General features: G+C 41.5%; 1 protein-coding gene across 3 annotated transcripts in view; it reads right to left on the bottom strand.

Moving 5' to 3' along the window:
• Window positions 1–1,613: 1,613 nt before the first annotated feature.
• dnm3a (dynamin 3a) overlaps window positions 1,614–23,090 on the bottom strand; it is a 29,346-nt gene continuing 7,869 nt past the window's right edge. The window contains exons 6-21 of one of the 3 annotated variants that reach the window (XM_074635976.1): window positions 21,356–21,516; window positions 21,132–21,274; window positions 20,908–21,043; window positions 20,712–20,779; window positions 19,622–19,760; window positions 19,427–19,513; window positions 19,260–19,330; window positions 19,073–19,133; window positions 17,450–17,476; window positions 16,659–16,772; window positions 11,936–12,045; window positions 6,763–6,874; window positions 5,970–6,131; window positions 4,756–4,979; window positions 4,509–4,667; window positions 1,614–1,959 (exon numbers count right to left, since the gene is read on the bottom strand). In XM_074635976.1, the coding sequence (XP_074492077.1) occupies window positions 1,875–1,959; window positions 4,509–4,667; window positions 4,756–4,979; window positions 5,970–6,131; window positions 6,763–6,874; window positions 11,936–12,045; window positions 16,659–16,772; window positions 17,450–17,476; window positions 19,073–19,133; window positions 19,260–19,330; window positions 19,427–19,513; window positions 19,622–19,760; window positions 20,712–20,779; window positions 20,908–21,043; window positions 21,132–21,274; window positions 21,356–21,516 (1,859 nt within the window). In that variant the 3' untranslated portion in view covers window positions 1,614–1,874. Of the gene's footprint in view, window positions 2,011–4,508; window positions 4,668–4,755; window positions 4,980–5,969; window positions 6,132–6,762; window positions 6,875–11,935; window positions 12,046–16,658; window positions 16,773–17,449; window positions 17,477–19,072; window positions 19,134–19,259; window positions 19,331–19,426; window positions 19,514–19,621; window positions 19,761–20,711; window positions 20,780–20,907; window positions 21,044–21,131; window positions 21,275–21,355; window positions 21,517–23,090 lie in introns of all 3 variants that reach the window. The other 2 variants (XM_074635979.1, XM_074635977.1) reach the window with 2 other exon arrangements.

The following is a 23,090-nucleotide window of genomic DNA, read 5'->3' as shown; positions in this document are numbered from 1 at the left end:
GCCTCTTCTATGAACTCTGATCTTCAGTTCAATACTTATTTTACCCGCTGTATATAACTAATAATTCAGACTTTGATCACAAACCGTCGTTTTGGTCACATGAGGTTGGCACGGGTTACCATGGTTACATATCTCCAACCGTCAAGGAAGTGACGATGTAAATTACTGCTCAGAGCGTCCGAAAAGATTCACACTGCTGTTTATTCACACAAAAGTGTGCCGAACGATAGTACACATACTGGGTATGTAGTGCATAGTGTGTGATTTCGGACGCAGCCTAAACATTTAGAATGTTTAATGGTCTATATATTGTATATTTGTGACATCACAAAATTACACAAATACTGACGGCTTGTTTCTGAATACAGGTTGTGTGTATTTCTCCATGGATTGAGTGTTTTGTTATTTTCACAGTATTTATACAGCACTTACAATATGGGACCTTTAAATAATATCCTCTAATGTATTGGCCCATGAAGCTCATTTAGTCTTAATTTTAGACTGTGTGACTCGGAAAACTGCTGCAGTGCTGCTCTCGTGGGACTGTGTAGACCATGTTACATTCCCGGACACACCCCGGGCAGTGACGTCACACCGGCGCAGCCAGTTGATGAAAAACACCTGTTGTAACCGTCGTGTTGTTTAAAAACTGTCAGCCAATAGAGAGCAGCACAGCAGCAGTTCTGTCCTGACAGACTTATTGTTGATCTAACAAGAGTACCATGTTTAACTGTTCCTAGAGTTCAACATTCAGCGGTTCATTGTAGCTTTTGTTTAGTTTTCTCATTTCAGTACATTAGAGAACAGCTTGTCTTCATTCTTACTTTCACTTCAACAAAATAAAAACACACCAGAGTTACTACTACTACTGTTTTGGGACCAGCTTTCTAAGAAATCCATGAAAGTTTGTACCAGAAAGCATGAATGGAGCCACACATCCTGTAACAACAGCAGTGTGTAGTGGACGCTAGGTGTCATACCTCCATCACCTCTCCTCTCCCTGGCTTGGTACGAGATGTGCTGGCGGGCTCTGCAGTTGGTTTTGACTGCCTTGGTGGCGCCATTCAGCAGCAGATGAAGCAGCCAGACTTTAACACGGTTCAGCCAGGCTGCCTCTTCTCCTCAGAGAACCCAGATAGAACCACACTGTCACAAACAAGGAAATTACATCAGCGGGTCACAGACTGCACGGTTGCAAATGATATATATTTCTCTGTCTATTTAGACAATGTTTTATTTACATTGGAGACATTACCAATATTCTGGCACACACACCGGGAGTCCCCACACATTTCTGTCAATGTCAAGGAGGCCTTTAAGCCTTGATATAGCGTGTTTTTGGACACTCAACAAAAATAATATCTTTGGTAATTACAATTGGAGCAGAGAACATCTGTTAATAATTCATCCTAAACATGATCTGCTTTATATGCCATTGGATCTTAGCAAACTGCTGATATACATCTCTACTATTGGCGGCAAAAGTGAGTAAACATTTATGTCGGTGAAGTCGAAATGCATGGGAGAAAAAAATTATAAAATGATGAAATTGATGACTGCTATAGTAAACATTTCTTTCACCTCAAACCTTAAAATAATGAGAAACTACGATACATGTTCAAAAATAAAACCTGTTTATTCAAAAACAGTGAAAATAGTGCATATGTAGTCTCTTTTCATAGAATAACTAAAAATTGGTATTTCTATTTACACAAAGTTCAGGCACTTGAGGAAAAGTCTGCAGACAGTCGAGCACATTCCGGCGTTTATGGCCGAAGATATTATGTACAAAACAGGCTCAGGACTCAGTGAATTTTACAGACAGCAGCTCCCAGAGGAGACGGAGAGAAGCCCGGCATAGTGGTTCAGCTGGATTACACATCACACAGGTCATGGGTGTCTCTGGGCAGCAGTGAGCTGCAGCTGGACGGATCAGTGGGGTAGATGGGTAATGGAGTTCTGAGCAGAAAGGAGTGTTATTTCACTTTTGGGATGGCTGGAGGATGCCTCCTGGAGAGAAGATCACATCAAAGATATTATAATAAGATTCAATATAATATAATAATATTAACAGAACACCCACTGACACTCTACTTCTACTAATTTAAATTACTCTCCAATAAAATGACAGTATACTACTGTCTAATAATATCTTTCACAAGGAGACACTCATGACTCATAGTGTGCCTTGTAGGCGTGGGATGATATATATATATGAATATTTCATGTCACGATTATCAGTGCCAAATTAACTGTGAATCAAATATTATCCCAATAATCATCAAAATATGCTTACAACTCTTAAAATGGTACTAAAACATACTGTGTAATTACTTTATCTTACATTTTGTTAAGAAACAAAAATTTTTATTGCATCACAGATAGGACACATTTTTTTTTGTGAAAAACAATCAAACAATCTTAAATAAGGTAATCATAAATCATACGGTCCCCCTGCATGAATAAAGGATAAATACATAAATAAAAAATAGCAACATTGTGTGAGTCTGTTCTTTCTTACATGACAATTCCTGTATTTTTTTTTTTAAATCAGGCTTTAATTTTCACTTCTCTACCGTGATAGCGAGCTAGACAGCTTCTTCAAGTCCCTCATACGATATTCACAATTATCCCGATAATGGAAATTCTGTGTTTTTTATCGTGATCTGCGATAAAATCCTATATCCTATATATGGACAGAGAAATTCCTTTCATTTGCATGACTTAAGTGTAGTTTTCTTAACCACAGACCGAAGTATTTAAGAGATACTGTCTGATCCCTCATCATCATAATCTATAAATCTGGTTATGCAGCAGCGAGCTCTACTGTAGGCACCGGCCAGCAAATACCAGCATTTCAGCTTCATATGCCCATTTAATTCCTACATTAATAAAGAAAATCAAACAAAAGCAACTATTTAAAACACAGGCTAACTGTATGTTTCCACTGCAGCTATAAACCTGCGTTGGTCCTTCAGTGAACAGTTTTGAAAACAAAAAACAATTTGCTGACCCCTGGATTAGAGGCTTGTCATAAAAGATATGAAAACTTGCAAAAACTATTACATGTAGAATTATATGGGTTTGGCGTTATTTGAAAGAAGAGCAGAGAAAAAAAAGTGATTAAGGGTGAGGAAATAATGGTTATTATATTAGAGATAACTATAATATACGTAAGCCAGCAGTCGGTTACAGAATTTGACACTGACACTGACTATCTACACTGAATATCAGCACTACAATACTTACAGTTACAACCATTTTGTTTGTGTATATTGTACACTGCACAGATGTTTTTACATTTTTGCATTACGTTTTAACATTTCAACTGCACCTTTTATTTGTATATATATAACTACAGATGTTTCCAACGGCATCTTAGTTTCTTCCTTTGTACATATTTATTCCTGTATTTATGTATTACTTATATATACAGCTAATACACCTCAGCACATGTGCAATATCCAAAGTGCAATATATGTTTTTAGGTCAAACAAATACATAATAATCAATTTATAATATATTCTGATACATGTGTATGCACCGTCAGTATGGCTGCTTAATTTCGTTGTACTTTGTGCAATGACAATAAAGGAATTACTTACAACTTACTACTCTATTTTATAAAAGATTGGAGAAAGGCACAATTTAGCAAGGAGCTAATCCAAATGTTGGAGCACTGTGATTCAGGGCTCACTGTTCCTTGATCATACATTTCCATGTACATATTTTTTGTATCTTAAATTTGGCAATATTTGCCATAATGCCACATTGTTACACAATTCATGACCTGTAGTGTCATCAGACTTTACGATGATTTGAATAATTGTGGAGGAGAAAACAGAAGTAAAGCCCATGCCTCACGTACTGTATATCTATAGGGGGAGAGAGAGAGGTTGAGAAAGAAAAAGAGGCATGAGGTTGGATGGAAAGAGTCAGGAGAGGAAAGAGGGAGATCATGCGGGAAAGAACCTAAAGAACCATTGGAGAGCACAGAGGAAATGAGGCAGAGAGAAAGAGGAGAGACGGGCCAAAAAGCAGGGGAGGAACCAGTGAAAGAGGAGAAGTGAAGAAATGTACAAGAAAAAGAACTTGAGGGGGGGAAAGGGAAAATAACGGTTACTGCATGAGGGAAACTGGGGAGGGCAATAAAACAAATGCATGCTTGGAGAAAGAGGGGGAAAAGGGGGGGGGGGGGATGAAGGACGGAGAGAGAGATGAAAACTTGACAGAGCTGCTCAGCCTGTTGTCTCTGGCTCCAGTAGAAAGCTGCACAGAGAGAAGTCCTGTCTACTGAGGCTGATGGGAAAGAGAATATGAGAAACACATTTTTCCAGCAGACCCCCACCCAGCTCAAATAACAACTCCCTCTGCCCCTGTGTAGCTCAAGGTTTGATGGTGTGAGTGTGTGTATGCATATGTGCCAGTCGTACATGTCTGTGAGTGACAGACTGGAGGTCATCGTAATGTAACAGGTCAGATGTCAGGCTGTGTGGTTTCTGAGTCACCTTGGCACACTAGGTGGAGCACGGGTGGGTTGGCCGGCGAGCTGCTGAGGGCCATCAGCGCTCGGGGAAGCGTTGTGAGCGGGCACCCGAGGGACAGATGGGGCATGGCCGCGATTCACTGACCTGCCACTGGTCACTGACTTCTTAGGGAGTGTCGGGCTGGGTGGAGAAGAGAGCCATGGGTACCACAGATTTGTTTACTGCATGCATGCATGTACGCATCAGTAGTAGTAGTTTAACTCTGTACCTGGAGGGCCGTATCCAGGAGGAGTCCACAGGCGGAGGCAGAGGGGTGGTGCAGGTGGAGGTGGAGAACTTTCCGATGACGGCGAGCGCCTCCTTCAGGGCGGCGTGCTTGCTGAGCACTTCCTCCCGGTGCTGCTGCTGCTCCGGTGACTCATCCATCAGCGCCGAGCATTCTCCCAGAGCGTAGAGCTGGGCCAGCAGCTCGGAGCTAATGAACTCCTTCACCTACAGAGAGGGATTATTAACAGCTGTGACAAGTCCAAATGTTAGACTTTGTAAAGTGATATTTTACTCTGATTTGGGATTATGGCTCTAAATTCTTGAGGGGTGGCGCAAATCTTTTTTTTTTTTTCCTACGGTCTCTAGTTTCTTTTTCAAGTCCTTGGAATAGTGTTTCAAATGGCGAATACTTTCTGATGGCTAAGAGTTCAAGTTATGAGGAATGCTGAACAAAGTCACTTTAAAAAGTTTTAGAGACAAAGAGGGGAAAAGCAGGTTTCTCTGGGCTTTTGACTGGTAACAGAAGAAAAACAAGAATCTAAAGAAAGAAAGGGAAAATGATCACAAAGTTAAGAATCTGGGGCCGGTTGAATAAATGTAGTTTAGACTAGTCTTGGCATTAGACTGTTTTTAGATTGTCAGGATAGACTAGTCTAATTAAGCCTGTCTGTTGCATAAATATTACTGAATTCATTTGAGGTAGGAAAATTAGCTACCTCTCCTCCTGGCTAAACCTGAGGTGAAAGCTTTGTTGCTATGGCAACAATCTGTTAGACGGTCAGTTAGCTCACTAATTCAACTGCTTATCCATAACTTTTAGCTAGATATTTCAACTCCCATTACTTTTAGCCTAACTTTAGCTATTTCAACTGTTTATCCATTACTTTTAGCCAACTTCTAGCTAACTACTTCAACTGTTTACCCATTATAATTATGCTGTTTACCCTTTCTGTTATTTTCTCCTATACTTGGTGTGGTGTCGCTGTTGCATCCGCCATTTTTTCTCTTTTGTGAAGTGTCTTATTTCACCCAAATTGCATTGCGCAACAGGCTATGTAAGTCAATCTTACATGAGTCACTCATAGGGCAGCTTTATGCAACAGGTATATTTAAGTAAATATCTATATAAAGTCTATAGCAAGTCTGACTTAAAGTTATATTTAAGACAAAGATGTCTATCTTTATGCAACCAGCCCCCTGGTCTGGATATCTTACGCTGTTGATCATGAGGTGCATAACGGTCTTTGGCATTAAGTCCTTGAAGGTCTTATAGATGATGCTCATGTAGGAGTCGACCAGGCTACGGATTGTTTCCACCTGACGCTCCAGCTGGGGGTCAGTGAAGTTCTCAGGAGCTCCGTTTCCCTGCCCATCCACCTGGGTGACACACAGAGAAACAAGATGGAGTTGGGAGTAATTGCAACAAACACTGTACAGTTTATCCCTATTGTTTTAACCAAGAATATATAGTGTAGTTTAACACGCTGCAGTGACTGCTGCGGTAACACAGCTGGCATTATTCATGTTGATACAGATGTGTGAAGCAATTAAGATGTGTATTTCCATATCTCGTTATTGAATCTATGAAGAAGAAGTATAGCGCCACTGTGATAGGAACAGGGAGAGCAGAACAGAGGGAACACAAGAGAGGGAGGTAAGGGGGAGTGGGCAGAAGAAAGAAAAGGGGGAGCGGGTGAGGGACGAGGAACTGCTGATTAGAAACAGACTAGAACACACACACACACATGTTGTAGTGACATCATGGACCAAGAATGCCGTGCTGAAGAGCCAACGACAGAGCGAGATGGAAGGGGTGGGGGACTTGCTCTTTTCGCTTTGGCGGGGGGAAGAGAAGGGGGAGCATGGAGAGAAGGGTAAGGGGTTATGGCCAGGGTTTAAGGTTAGCAAAGTCTACTGAGTGCATGCGACACAAAGGTAAGGTGCAGACAGGTGCAGCTCCCCACCGCTAAGGTCAAGGTTGGGTTTAATTAGGGGTCAGAATACTAACGGTGACTTTCTCAGGGTAGACTCCGGCCTGCAGCAGAGACGCCTTCCAGCTGTCCAACTCCTCCTGAGAGTAACAGGCCAACTCCAGGCATTTGTAGTCCTTATACACGTTCCTGCAAATCAGTGCAACATTGTCAGACATCTACAAAAACTCTGCTTCCTGGACAGTTATAATACTCTTTCCACAATACAGAGTAATAAACCTTATATACCTTAAACACATCAAATTATAGGGAGACGGACTCAGTGAGAAAAATACCACACAAAATCATCCACAGGTTGTAACACTTGTATACAGAGTGTTGAAAGATATGACGACACGCATCATCCAAAATAAGAGCGCTGACCTTTTAGTAATGACCCGTTAATACTAGTTTCTCTTATGAAGTCAGTGTCGATGATGTAGCCAGTTTCAGTCGCAATGCGTGGGTTAATTTCAGCTGAGCGACGGTGATGTTTTCATCGTCATTTATAGCTATCCGCCGTCTCCTCTTTCCGACCATGTTCACTTCCAGTGGAAACAAAACAAGTGTTGCTCCACGTCTTGTGGGAAGAGAGAGGAAAATATAGTCTCTAGTAGTGCTAAAAAAAGTGTCCCCAGCAAAACATTGTCAGACTCCGCCACAGGCTGTATCACTTAATTATCACCTTAGAGCTGCAACTGTTTCCAGTTTCTTAGATGTGAATATGTTCTGGTTTCTTTAATCCTCTATGACAGTAAACTGAATATCTTTGAGTTGTGGACAAAACAAGACATTTGAGGATGTATTTGAGAGACACTGATCAATATTTTTCACCATTTTCTGACATTTTATAAACCAAACAACTAATTGATTAAATATTTGACAGATTAATCGACAATGAAAATAATCAGTATTTAAGTTGATAAACTGCACAGAATGTTCACTGTTTGAACTTATAAATACAAACAAACATTTGAAGTAAATTTACAAATATTGTTTATTACTCTACTATTGAAATTATGAGCAGAACTTAATTTATGGTTAGGTCACTAACATTTGATATTTATGAAAAGGGATGGGGGGGGAAATCAATGCAATATTTAGCGTGGCAATATTGCATCGATACACGGACGTCAGGTATGGATCTTTTATCATATATACTATTAACTTCTTAATAATCTGACGGCCCTGTGGCGGGCCCGGCCGCTATTCGGTTTTTCCGAGGTTATAGCGGGGTAAGTCTTAAGGCTATAGTTAAGATACTGGTATAATATGACACTAGAAAACCTAAGGAATCAAAGTTACACTAAATTTTGGTATGGAAAAACTGACATGGCCATTTTCAAAGGGGTCCCCTGACATCTGACCTCAAGATATGTGAATGAAAGTTACGTAATATATCACAATATATCTTATCGCAATACTTACGCACTACTTATGAAGTGCAACTATGAGTTGCTGGATTATCCTGCTTTAATCACTTGCATTATATTCTTATTTTATTTGATGTTTGAATTTATTGAATGTAATTATTATGCTTTAGTTAATGATGTTCCATTCATTCCATTATGGACATTGAACTATTAATTGCATTACACTAACGGTTCATTTATATTTATCCTTATTCATTGTCATCATGTCATTATTTGATTTATGGAACATGAGCTGATATATTGTTTCGTTTTGTTCTTCTCTACAGCACACAAAATGAAACTTTCAGTAAAATACCACATAGTGGTTAAACTCAATCCCCTCCTCCTCTTCCTTCATCAGTCAACCTGACACCCACCTCGTCAGACACCTCACCTGATCCATACCCTGAAACCTTTTTTTCCAAAAACCGTCATGTTTTTCCGCTCCCCAATGTGCAAACCAAACCAAACCAAAACCGAAACTGTGACCCAAAAACCACAATAAGCGTGGGTTTGTTGAACCGTTGCACCACTAGTCTGTAGTGTGCTGGAAAGAGAACGTCAGAGCAAAAAAAGTACCGAGACCACATGGATGGTTTCGGTATTTGTGTTTCTAAATACCTCTTCTTCACTCAGCTCTTGACCTACTTTGTACACAAGTCAAATGTTATTGGAACAAGGTTGCCTTTGTGTGTAATATCATGTGAACTCATAAAAGCATGCCTTATGATTAAACTGACAACACAATAAGCTGTAGTCTTAGATTCAGTATTATTCAGTATCCCCCAGACAGATACATCCCACCTGAGCTCCTGCACACAACTGCTGATGAGGGAAAATATCATCCTTAAAAATTGGCCTTGTAATTGTAAATGTTGCACAATGCTATAAAAGAAATGTAAAATAAAACTGAATTTGATTAATTATTTATCAGAGCTTCCACGCTCCATTTTGTAAATATTATTAACAGGACAATTGTCACAGCCTGGTCTAATGTACGCTATAATGGCCAGCAGTATTTAACATGTGTCCCATTCCCACATCTTGTATAAATGGCTCCATACAGGGGAAACACATGTCAATGGGTAAAAGGGCCCCACTAGGGCTGGGCGACACGGAGAAAATTAAATATCACCACATCTTTCACCAAATACGTCCACATCGATGTTGTGACAATATTGTAGGGTTGAGGTTTTTGATAAATAATCATCAGTAATGTGGATATAATGACTAAGTGGGTAAAGGCAAATAACAGAACAGCTGAAGCAGTCTGGTTCAGAAAATTACATCACTTTACTGTAATGCAGCCTAAGGGGAGACACCACAGGCAGAAACATTGTCTTTCAAGTACTGGTCAATTTTTAGCTATTTTGCTTTCATAACACGTCTTCTTTCAGACTAGTGTAAAGAAAACACCCAAAATACACATTTAGGTGTTTATTTTACTACTTTGTCTATTTGTATCTGTAGATTTCTCCTAAATTCACCAAAAGTTAGCATTAGATAATGCCTCATTTGCATATTTAAACATAACATTTCAGAAAACTTAATACAAAAAGTAATTGTCTTAATGTAAGTAATCAACTGGGGAAGTTTCATGTTGATATTTATTTGTAAAAAATGTTTTACCCTATTCACCAGTAGTGGGTTTGTTCATATATCATTCATAGCCTGATTTATATCACATTTTATTCCTAAAAACATGGCAAAAATAGATTTTTTTTTATGGTTATTTTCTGATTTATGGAGTGAAAAAATCCTTTGACTCTAATATGTCTACAAAATGAAACAAGAATTTTGAACCTAGCTTTATCCAATGTTCGATTTCTGTTCTGATAATGTATGAAAATTAGCACAGATTTGATAAGGTAATGCCTCATTTTGCTTATTTAAACATACATTTTCAGAAAACTTGTAATACAAAAAATAATTGTCTTACTGTAAGTAATCAACTAGAGAAGTTTCATGGTGATATCTATTAGTTGAATTTTTTACCCTATTCACCTGGGGTGCCTCGCCTTAAAACCAGAAAAAGACAACACTTATGCCGTATTACAATATTCAAAATCTAAGGCGATATTTGGTCTTATATCACGTTATTGATATAATATCGATGTATTGCCCAGCCCTATGCCCCAACAGAGTCACCCCTGTGTTGGGAACCACAGATTGAACACAGGTCCTTGATGGAAAAAAGGGTTTAAATGTGGTACAATCTAAAAGAAAGTAAAGAGAGAATGATTCATTGGCAAATATTAAGGCCATAGAGACACACACAAGCACTTAGAAATAGGTATATACACACATACCTACAGACACAGTTTCACCAGTTTCAAGTTATGCAACTTATCCCTTTATCTCCATCATCTATTTCCTCCATGTTATTCATTCCCCAGCTCCGCTTTCTTCTCACTTCACCATCATCTCATCTCCGTGCTTTGGCTGTGGCGGCAGCACAGCACAGCAAAGCAAAGAAACAAGCAAAGGATCTGGAGCGGGCTGTGGCCCATCTGTCAAACATTTTTCTTTAATCACTCACTTGTTTCTTTCCTCCTTTTGTTGTTCCCTTCTCACATTCGGAATTAACCTCAAATATGTGAAACCTTTTGTGAGTGTGTGAGAATGAGAGAGACAACAGAAATGAAAAGAGGAAAAGACTGCAGCATAAGAGAGAGCGTTACAGAAAGATCAAGAAATAGTCCGTTTTTGAGCTTACGGCTGGGCTAATAAGTCAGGGCGTGGTGGCTAACAGACGGGGAGCCAGGCCAACAATGACAATACTAGAGTGCTATTACACTCAGATCAGGACACTAACATTCGTATACACTAGCGAGCACACATTAAAATTGTTCTCTACGCTGATTTATCGCTCACTCCAACACTTTTTTTCCCCCTCTCGTCCCCTTTGCTATCCTCTCCTCAGCTCGTAGCCAGTGTGAGTTTTTAAACTCATCTTGAGGAATTTCTGCACAGATCCTCGACTGCTTTAGATTTGAAGAGTTTCCTGAGGTTTCTGATTACTGTCAGACAGGGACAAAACCACTGCAATGTCTGCCACACACACACACACATGAAAATACAGAAAGAGAAAGAGTGAGGGCGCAGGAAAGGGGAGGGGGGGCGCCATAGGACAGACTTTGACACATTCCTGGCCGATGGCTCTGATACTCTCGCTCTCTCTCTCTCCCGCTTTCTTTCTCCTCTCAACCCTTCCAATTCTTCTTTCTCCCTCCTTTTTGTGGTGAGTCGAGCAATTCTTTCCAAACAAGAGCAGCCTCATCTCTGATCCAAGCACTCTGGCTTTGATTAGCTGCTTAATGAGCCTGCCGTCGGTATGCTGTGGTCTACACACACACATTGGCAAAGGCACACACATACACAAATCCAGCTTGTGTGTCCGAATGCAGCATAGCACAGTATTATAAACAAAGCCCACATGCTCTGGTACAATCAGCCAGGCTTCGGGTCAGCTCCAGCTCCTAAACACTCTCTCTCTCTCTCTTTCTCTAATGCTCCCTCTTTGTCTTTCTCAATCTGTTTCACACACATAAACCTAGCAAACCCAGCCCTACCCTAAACAGCCTGGCATGTACTAAAAAACTACACCCGCTGCAGTACCCACTGGATATCCTTTCAGTTCCTGTGGCAAAGTTGAATGGAAAAGGTCAAAGGAAGGGCAAAACACCACTCTGACATCCCCTCCTTTTCCTCCTCTGACATGTTCACCCTTCTACAATATCACCAAAACAGGTGACAAGAGCAGAACTCCCTTTTTTATGACTCATACACACAAACAAACCTCAACTCTGTGTTGAAGAGAGCAAAGAGAAATTTGCTGGACATGAAGCCCTTCTCCACATCTCTGAGCTTTAGGTTGTCCAGGGGGAGCATGTACTTCTTCTCTTTCTCCTGGAAAAGACAAGAGATAAAGTTTGACAGAGGTATGCAGGGTAAAATATGACATCCCAGAGACAGAAACACAGGTGTTGATAGCAAAAAAACAACAGAATGAAGACAGCTCAGTTGGGGGGGGATTTAGCTAAAATAGTTGCATGTCTGGTAGTAAATATTTTTCAGCCTCTAGAGAAGAAAGACGGGGGTTTGAACTGTAAAATGAAGAGTGAACGGGAGATGTGGTGCTAGCAGAGCACCTGAGTTCATATCAGATGATGTGTCTGCCTGTCAGACTCCCATTAACAGCCCACTAACTAGCAAAAGAGAGAGAGGGAGAGAGAGAAGGGGATACCATAAGTCTATAGTCTGTCATCACCACGGGGACTTATGAATGACGGTGAACAGTTGGAGGAGTTGAGCGGCCGGCGTGAGGAGAACCAGACAGTATGGAGGCAGGGTACAGAGAAGTGAAGCAAGGAGGGAGGGAGGGGATGAGAGAAAAAAGAGAGGGGAGAGAGGCCGGGCCCACATGTGAAAGTCATTACTCAGACTCAAGCTCTAACACAACATTTCTCCTAAAGTAAAGCCCTTCCCCCTCATCCCTCTTCCTCGGCCTGCTCCCTCGTTCTAACCTTTGAGACGGGGGCTTCCAGAGAGGTTGGATAGAGGAACTGCCATGAGTGAGGTAAAGAGGGGGAAATGGAAAGATGAACTAAAGCACGCCTGCAAAAGAGGGTGTCCTAAAAAATCCTGGATGTTGGCTAGATGCATGTGCGTGCGCCTGCATTTGAGCACGTGCACACATGTGGTACGAGATGCGAGTGCGCTGGTAGTACATATCGGTCTTCCCTCTCTCAGTGCTCCCCTGAACCCTACGACTCTCTTCCTTCGTTCCTCTTTCCTTTTTTCCAAAGGGGCCCACTTCCTGTAACAGAGGCTGAAAAAAAAAAAAAGTGACTGGACGGGATTGGCGCTCATACAGCAACATCTGGGATCGCTTTGGACGGAGGGGGAGGAGACTGGAGAGAGAGTATAGGGTGCTCTGATGGGGTAGAAATAGAAAGTAGAGATGATGAAGAGAGGAAGAGGAGGGATAAAGGTGGATAGAGGGATTTGAGTTTTGTTAGAGTAGAAGAGGAAGGGGTTGAGGAACATAGAGAGCGGGAGAGAGTGTGCAGAAGAAGCGGGGAGAAACTGCAGACCACTCCAAAGTTGATTCCCCATGGGTCCCATCAACCCATATATGGCTGCTAAGTTCCTCCCTAACTCTCTCTCGTTCTCTCACTCCCAGCATTTCCTTATGCCTTCCCCGAGTGAACAGGCAGATCCCTAGCTGAATGAGTGAATGTGCCACGTCAAGACTGGATACTACGCCGGGACACAGCCCTGCGGACGCCCGACTCGAGATACGCTCACATCTCCGGAGGAGGGACACCAATAGGAGAGGATGTCTGATGTGACCCCATCGCCTCTCCTTTGCGACCCAACGCCGACACAGGATAAGAAAGAAGAGAATAACAGAGGAAACCTTTTTCCGAATCCCCCTCCGCCGCTGGCAGGACTGCTAGCAAACAGCCAGGGCGGTGAAACGGGGGGAGGCCGAAGATAAAGCGAGAAAGGGTCCTGCTCCGTCATCCCAGTGTTCAGACTACCTGTTCAGGATCTTACTGGTGTACAGTAGTCTGCACATTGGTTAGACTGTGCAAGGAAGTGCTTCAGCAGCAAGGACTCAGGACATCAAAACCTTCATGTACTTTACGCTGAGGCAAATCTAGGGCTGAATATTCTGATGTTTTTTGCTTGAATACCTTTAAATGTGCAATTCCCTATCACCAGCTTTCAACTCTTCAAAATGCAGTCATTAACTGATTTGTCACCTTGAATTAAGTGTCTTTGTTGATGGCGAGTGATATCTACGTACGAGGCAGAGAAGATAGCATGCATCACTTTTAAGCAAGAGAAGACTGACTGTTCTTTTACCAATAATTAAGGCAGAAAAGCTATAAACTAGCAAATTAATTGAGCGTCTTTTACACGCATTAATTGTAGAGAAGCTAAAGTAACTGATTTTTCATTTTGAGTTTCTGCATGTGCATCTGTGCGGCAATACGATAACTCTTGTGTTCACAGACATCATGGCACTGTTTTGTGTGTGTGTGTGTGTGCGTGCGTGTGCGTGTGTGTCATATTCCCAGTGGTGTCAGGGTGGTCGTGAAGTATCATACATCAGAGCTGCTGTGTCTCCTCTTCCTCTAGACTAATGGATTTGAGATATGGAGCAGGCCTCACACACACACACACACACACACACACACACACGCCTACACACAGAGGGGAGCGTGTAGATTAAGTGTATATGCATGAGCCGTCTGTTTTTCCTCAGACTGCCTGGTGGAGCCCTGGCAGTCGAGGGGTGAAGGAATGCATGTCTGTTCAGTGTGCTGTGGAGATTAAACTCTGAACTATTATGCTACACTCTCAGTGTGAGGTCAGTGTGAGGGTACACAGAGAGGAGATGTACCGCACGGCCTTACAGACGTTAAAGTGTATAGAAGCAATCGACAGGGATGGAGAGGGGAGGTTGAAAGGGGTGAGGGAAGGGGGGGAGTATTTGTGAGAGAGACTGTGGGGGAGTTGAGAGAAGGGGGGGGGGGGGGGGGGGGAGTCAAAAGGGGAGGTCTGGAGTGTAGAAACAGCCATGTGGGATTTCTCTGGGCAGATCTTGGAAGCTGGTGTTTGGACAAAGCTTCAGATTTTCCAGCCAGGAATGTGCACAGTCCCAGGGAGACTGCCAACCACACAGAGAGGGGGAGAGAGAGAGGGAGAGAGAAAGAGGGGGAGACAGACAGAGAGAGAAAGGAGGAGGAAAAGGCAACAGAGGTAAAGAAAGAGAAAATAAAAAAAGGAGGGGGGGGGGGGGGGGGGTCAGTAGTCGAAGAAAAATAAATGTCTGTGGAAGGTAGTGTGGGCGGGAAGAGTGAGAGCGGGAACTGCAAGAGAGAAGAAGCAGAAGTTTGGCTGGTGCGCACACACACACACACACACACACACACACACACACACACACACACACAATCACACACGGATGTGGAAAGGCAGTAGATCTGATCTTCTGTGATAATACGGGTGACTGATTTTGCACTCAGGCCTTCCAAACACTGCCGATAAACCTCCAAACGTAGCGAGGCGGTGCGGGAATTAGACACTGACTAATCTAACTGAACCACAATGAATTAAAGGTTTAGACTTTGATATTAGCTTCAATCCTTGCAGTGAAACACGCATGTCTCATCGTGATCCGCAGATGTTTGTTGCTCTGATGTGGTCAACAGATATGTGCTTGCCTGTCTTTGTGTTATTTGTTGCAGATGTGCTAAGTCTGTGTGTATGTGTGAGTTGATTTGATCATCAGGAGATGACAGGGAGAGGAAACCTTTAACACTGTGTGCGTGTGTGTGTGTGTGTACACAATATACATGCCTGGGGCTGTGTTCAAGAGATCCAGTGTTTATCTGAAAAGTGACCGTGTGTCTGTCTGAGTGTATATTTTTCTCCACTATTTGCATGCCAGTTTGTTTACATCAGACTCTGCATGTGTGCTGTATACTGTATATACAAGTCTGTCCACTGTGTGTGTGTGTGTGTGTGTGTGTGTGAATTTTGCGTGCATGTGTGGGTCTTAGTTTGGCTTGGGGCAGCTCCAGCTGTGTCAGAGTGAGCCGCTCCAAATGCCTGAACTCCCAGAAGAGGAAGAAAAGGGGGGAGTGAGGAGGGGAAGAGTGAGCGGAGAGCGGAGAGCGGGACGAATGGGGAGGAGAAGGGGATAGTCGGAGGAATGAATGGGGGGAATGGAGGGGCTCACTTACTGGTCCAGGTGGCAGCAGAAAAAAGCAAAGAAAACTGTTAGCTGGACAGAGAAGCAGAGTTAAAGATGCTCTTTTAGTTATGCTTTCAATGGTGTCATATGTCCATAAAGACAGGGCCCGTCTGTTTAGTTTTATCCACAACACGGCGGTTACCAAGAACTTATTTGTAAGAGCATACTACCAACCCCTCAATTATGTCTGTCAAACAATACACAGCTCAATTTCATCCCTAACAACATCATCTACAGTGTTTTCATCCAGATGTGAGTGTTTACAGGTACTTGTTTATATCCATGTACAAACGCTGCGAGATGTGTTTCCCCTCTTCTGATCTCACTTCCTGCACTCGGCCCTTCCCTGCGCTTCCCATGACATCGACTGTGACAGGACGAGACTGTTGTGGTGTGTCTGCCTGTCTACACTTGCTGTGCAGACCTTCTGCTCCTGTACAGCAGGCACAGACAGGCAGACAGATGGCAGCCCCACTGACATCAGAACAGAGGGGACACTAGCTACCTCCATTTACCTCAATAAAACTGCGAGGGCTTTACGGAAACGGTGACAACAATATCAACAGATGAGGGATTTCCGCTTCAACTTAATTATCTCTCAACCTCCCAATTAACATGCTGTGTCAAGCTGAGATATGTGTTAATAAAGTTGTGTTAATAAACAGTGTGCTGCTGTGTTCTGACTTCATTTATTAAGGACTTGAAAAGTCTTGGTGTGATCTATTTGTAAGTGGGAGTGGGAGTGCCTCACCTCATCATCCTTGTACCAGGACAGGCTCTCTGCACTGAGGATAAACCAGTACTCCTTGGCTCCACCTTTCATGATGCCGATGTTGCTGATGGTCAGCCAGCCCTTGCGTATGACCTGCACAAAAGCCAAGGAGGGTAAGGAGCTCAGATGGCAGGACTGACATCATCAATAGCATTCAGAGGACAGTTTTATGGAAAATAAGAGTAAACGTCAGAAACAGTTGACACTGTAGGGAAAACATTTGTGAGATATATGACATAAATTATGCAGCCATGGACCAATCACCGACCACCAGTGGACATAAGTGGTCAAAGAGAAGACTAGATGCACACATAAACATACAAAGCAAGCATAGAAACAAAAGTAACCCCAAACATTTGGAGATAAAAACAGGACGTGAGAAACTGGAAGAAAGATGTGGAATTAAGGTAACAGGAAGTATGAGCTGACATAAAGATACCAAGAAGTGAAAGACATCCTGCAGACTATAGGAGAACATTAACATCTGCACATATTTATGAAGCAGTGGGACTGCTGAAGGTAAAGATGATTAGGTTGAGACAGAGAGAGAATACTGCTAACTGTAACTGTAAGAGGAAAAGAGTTAGCAGTGCATCAGTTGTAGATGTTGAAATACACGATTAACAAAGCTACAGGACATTTGCCAGTGTGCATGTTTGCTGCTATCAGTCAGCATGCCGACCCACAACCCTTAAGCTTGAATCCTGCACACAAATATTTCCAGTAGAGGCAGCAGAGAGTGAGTAGCTTTAAAGAGAGTGGTCTCCTACTATTAGTCTTGAAGGAGGGGCCACACCCTGGAGAGAAACAGGAGACGAGGGAGCAAAATTAAGAGTTAATGTTTTCCTTATATTAGGGGAATATTATGTTTTTTGGGGGGGGATGAAACTGATATTCATCATTTAATAGTTAACCACTATGAAAGCAACATGAGAGATTGTGTAAATAACTGACAACTTTTTTTAATTTCTTAAGCTGTGGTTAAAATGTACTGCTGTTCAACATATCACATCATCACACATCATACTGGAGTCGTGTTTTTAATTATTCCTGCTTTCAAATGTGTCACATAAATATTATGTTACTATTAATCATAACAGTTTGAGAGAAAAAAACGTCTCATTTCTTCTTGACTGCATTCCTATGAGAAGCCAAGATCAACTCTGGTTGCACGATTGGACCCTAAATCCCCTCCAATAAAATCACAAAATATCTAATTCATCTGCAGCTATGAATTCTGATTAATGCTGATTAATATACAACACATGGGATGATGACATTACTGAAAATATGTAAAAAAAGAAAAAGAAAAAAAGAAAAATGGATGGAAAAATGTTTTTCATAACCATGCACACTCAAATGTTATGCTGCAGAGAACCATTGGCAGTAAATGATCATTCTGACTGTTTAAACCTGCAATTATCATAACAGAGGAGCACACTGTCATGCACAAATATACACTTCTGTTTGTTTTGCTTAAAATTGACAAAGATGATTCTGAATAAGGCAAAAAAAAACTAAAAGTGTATGGCCAGCCTTATTTTTTGGCCTAAGGCCTTGATCAGACAGAGCGTTTTCCACCTGCAAAACGCGAGGTGCACCGCACTACCTTGAACCTGCCAAAATAAAAAATAAATGACTCGATAAATAAATAAATATAGCATTAAATGTTCCAAAAATAATATTTAAAATAAATGTAGGCATTAATTAATTTATAAAATGTGACATAAATTGATATTTCTGTTTTAATTTGCTTATTTATTTGTTTACCTTTGTATTATTTACCCTATTTATCTACTCTTCTATTTATTTTTCCCTTTTATTTATTTTTATTAGATTTTAAATTGATTTATGTATTTATTTTTTCTCCTTTTTTTTCATTAGCTAGCTAGCATATAGCCGATCTATGCATACCTCTAAATACATACAATTTAATAACAATTAATAAATAAATACATTTAAAATAGATAAAAGAAAAATGCAAAAATTCATAAATACATTTACAAGTTAATAAAAATAAATGAATAAGTAATAGGGAACATTAAATGGAAGAGGAATACAAAGGTAAATAAATGAAGAAGCAAATAAAATTATCAATTTATGTCACATTTTATCAATTAATTAAAACCTACATTTATTTTCAATATTATTTTTGGTACATTTAATGGGATATTAACTTATTTATCAAGTCATTTATTTATTTAATTTTGATTTTGGCAGGTTCCTTCCTCCATAAGGATGATTATGGTATGAGATTTTTGGATATCGTTGGGTATTTAGTTGGCAGTTAAACCTTGTGGTGACATTACTGTAGATCAGTAATTCTGATGCATCCTCTTGGGATCATGAGTGTGTGAGTAGATGAATGAATGCAGTGCTAATGAAAGTCTTACATGGTTTCCTGCCAACATTGGAACAGTCTTCTTATTGATTTGGTTGTTCGTCTGCTGGGCGCTGAGAGAGAGAGAGAGAGAGAGAGAGAGAGGGGGAGAGAGAGAGGAAGAGCTCATGTTATTTACTCTGTTAGCGAGTTAGAATTTATAGTTCATTTTATAGTTTAAAACCGATGAGATTACTCACTTAGTGAAGCCAATGAAATCTTCATGTTTGGTATTTATGTAGGCAAGCTGCATGTCAATGAGCAACAAGACCTGAACAGAGCAGACAAACACACACAAGTTAATAATCCAGTAGAGTTATGTGAAACTAATTTGTGAATGCTGAATGTCCAGCTGCGTGTGAATGACCTGATCCCTGCATTTATTCTCTTGCTCTCGTATTTCAGTGGTTACGATTCTCTCCGTCTCATCTTGTAGTTGGGGAAAGGAGCCGAGCTATGTAGGGAAAACAGACTAGAAGTTAGATAGAATAGATAGTTTTAACATCCCAAAATGTACAGCACATTGCAGTTACATGACACACACACACACACACATTTATACCTTGTTGATACACTGGTACACAGTGGTGATTAGTTCTTGACTGACCATGTCGACAAACTGACTACACGGCCCCTTTAGCATTAAGATCTGTTTCTTCACTATGGCTTCAAAGGCCATGTCAGGAGTGAACAGACCTGTCCTATAGGGAAACGGCAGATGGAGTAAAGGAAGAAAAACAATATAAAAGCTGCAGCCAACAAAATAGCATAACAGAAAATTGGAAATGATGTGAAAGAATTTGACACTTTGCATTTGCTCATGACAGGGGAACCGGGTTTCCACCAAGAAGTTCCTGGTAATTTTAATACCGGGACTACTTTCAAGGAACTAATTGTTGTCTGTGTTTCCACCGCGGTCTAAAGACCTGCGAAGATAAGGCAAATTAGTCCGATGAAAAAGCAAAATGACATTGGACGAGGGCGAAATGTGTCACAGTGAGGCAAAACGTTTTGTCTCACTGTGACAACATTAACTGCTGCATTTTAACTGATGCACGTTGGATGTAATGAATGAAGTGCAGAAGGAGGAAAGTTAAACTAAGAGCGTCTGTCTCCACAGTAAATCATCTAGTGTTTAGTGTTTGATGATTATTCATTTGTGCTTTATAATGTAACTGCTGTGAAACAATCAGAAGATAACTATTTTCTCTCATTCCTAGTCTGTTTCTCTTCTACTGCTCGCTCACGTGATCTCTCTCTCTTTTTCTCTGTCTTTTTTAAAATGAGTGGGAAAGCCGACAGCAGAGCTTTTAATATTATCAAACAAAGACAAATGCCCCACCTCATCCTAAAAATGGTCCTAAATCGATACTAGAGTACTTCCTTGTTTTATGAATGAAGCAGTACGCAAGTGGAAGCAGCAGTGCTGTGTGTGTTTGACCAATTAGTGACAGTCATCCCTGTAACTCCACCCCGAAAGTTCCTTTACCTTCAGAAAGTACTACCCCCCGACCAGGGCCTTTTTGGGGGTGAAATGTCCCCAGAACCTAGTTTAGACCCTGGTCCCTGTGGTCGAAACGCATTGAGTTCCTCAAAAGGTTCTTAGTTCCGGGGGAAAAGTTCCTGCGGCGGAAATGGGGCTTATACTATACCTAACACCATGGATGTTTCTGATGGCATAGTTGATCTCCCGCCGCAGCTTCATCTCATCCGACTCAAGCTGAAGACAAACACAGTACACTGTCCATCAGTTATTAATGCACATACAGTATGGAGCTACTGTATGACAATCACTACATACTGTATATGCACAAAGACAAACGCAAATATTCAGAATCACACACTCACCTTGTCCAGTTCATATGGGAAGCGCTCATGGAAGATCCGGTTGATCCTTGCACCTCCCGACAGATTAACGGTGTCTACTTTATCGCCCGAGCCCTCGATCAGCTTCTCAAAGTCAACAGACAATCGCTGAGCTAACCTGGACAACAGAAACACTGCCATATAAATCATTTTAAAGACAACAAATGGGTACACACACACGCTCACTTCCAGAATGATTGACTGACTGTAGCAGTGTCTTGGTGCGGCGTGCAGGGTCATCAGGACTGTACTGTCTGCACTCTTCAGCCTCCTTGTTCAAGCCCAGAAGCTGGCTCTGCAGATGACTACGGAAGGCTGGCAGAGTGTCCCGGATGTGGTTTGTCAGTTGCTGCAAACAAACATAATGAGTAACAATACATACACACAATATATGTACTTCTCTATGTGTGTGTATGTGTGCATCTTTAACCTGGTTAAGTATTCTTTGTAAATAGGGGGTGCCCATGCTTTCAGCCATGTGTTTGTAGGCCGGATGGGACAGGAAGAACTTCTTCTCTGCAAGCAGGGCTGCCTTAATATCCTTTTTCCCATCAATGTCCTTCTGACTGCGGTTCACCACCCCTATGTAACCTGCGGAGGAGGAGATGAGAAGGGAAATGAAGAGCATGTGATCATTGTAAGGAAGACAATGAGCAACGAGAGGAAGGAACAAATAAGGACTCCGATGTTCAGATTCAGATTCAACTTGCATTTTCTGACGTGTCCTTGGGAACACTTCCCAGATTGTCATTCGTTCCATTAAGACTGTAGCACACAGGCAGGAAACGAATATGTTTGTTCAACAGCAGAGCATGTGGTACAAAGCGAGCCAAATCCCCTATTTAGTACAGTAATAGATGTAACAGCATCAGGCTCCATAGCTAATGCTTCAGCTCTATGCTGCTACTAGCGCAGTTATTTCAGTGGGCTCCCATGGCTAATGCATTAGCACTGGAGGAGAAGCATGAAGGAGCCAGCACCTGGTGGTGCTTTACTCAAGTCTGTACACTCCCACAGGAGCTTCCTGCCTCTCTCTCTCTCTCTCTCTCTCTCGCTCTCTCTTACTCACACACATACTTTTACTGACCAATAATATCATCTCTGTCGGTCTCTCTCTTGTATACATACTGGGGATGTTGTGATAAGTCGACTAAACGTTGCTACCCTCGCTAGTCGTCAACAGAAATACTAGTCGGTTAACCTTATTATTTTATTAATTTATTAACACATTTAAATTACATATTGACATATGCTGTCTCATCTGTTGCTGTGAAGAGCTACAGCAGTGGCTGCTTTCTGCTCTGTTCTGAACTCATCAGGCGCTCCTGACTCACTTCCATCCTGCCGCGTGCTTGCTATGTGTGTGTCTTTGAGAGAGAGAGAGGAAGGGAAGATGGAAGGTAATAAAACTTGCACGCTAAAATACTAATGGTAGCCTATAAGCGATGCCAAACCATGACTCCTCTTAGACCACAGTCCCCGCTGGCGTTTCATCAAATATTACATCACACATCGGGTTCGTGAGGGGCAGCCGGAGCGGACACTGGGGACATATTGATTTCAGCAGCATTTGAAATCCGATTTGGTTATTGAAAAATATAATTAACGATTTCAAATGGCTCTTTTACACAATGTTTAACCTTATAGATCAAATTGTGAATTATTTTGACTGTTCTCTGAGTGTTTTCTTACTTTTAGACTAGTCTAAGTTTAAACTTCCATTTAAAAGTCAGGGAAATTAGTCGTTAGGAACATTCCTAATACATACACACAAGATAAAATGTCCCAACACAAACACACACACACACACACACACACACACACACACACACACACACACACACACACACACACACACACACACACATTAAATGGTACTACTGTGATTTCACACAAAGTGCATGGCCATATTTTAATGGCACACGCTAAATAGATACAGCACATTGATAAACAGAGAGATAGTGAACACAGGAGGCAGAAAGAAAGAGTCAGACAGAAAAAAAGACAGAAAAATAGAGGTAATGAGAGCTGGACCGAGGTTGAACCTCCTGCTGCTGATAACAGACACAATCATTATGGCAGTCCTCTCAAAAGTGCCTCCATTGGGTGCAGTGTGTGACTGCATACAGCTAGGTGGCTCAACCCTAGGGCTGCAACTAACGATC

This window comes from Sebastes fasciatus, chromosome 5 (genome assembly GCF_043250625.1).
Source record: "Sebastes fasciatus isolate fSebFas1 chromosome 5, fSebFas1.pri, whole genome shotgun sequence".
NCBI classification, from domain to species: Eukaryota; Metazoa; Chordata; class Actinopteri; order Perciformes; family Sebastidae; genus Sebastes; species Sebastes fasciatus.
The sequence above is the reverse complement of the archived record's forward strand: the minus strand, read 5'-3'. Positions and strand labels throughout refer to the sequence as shown.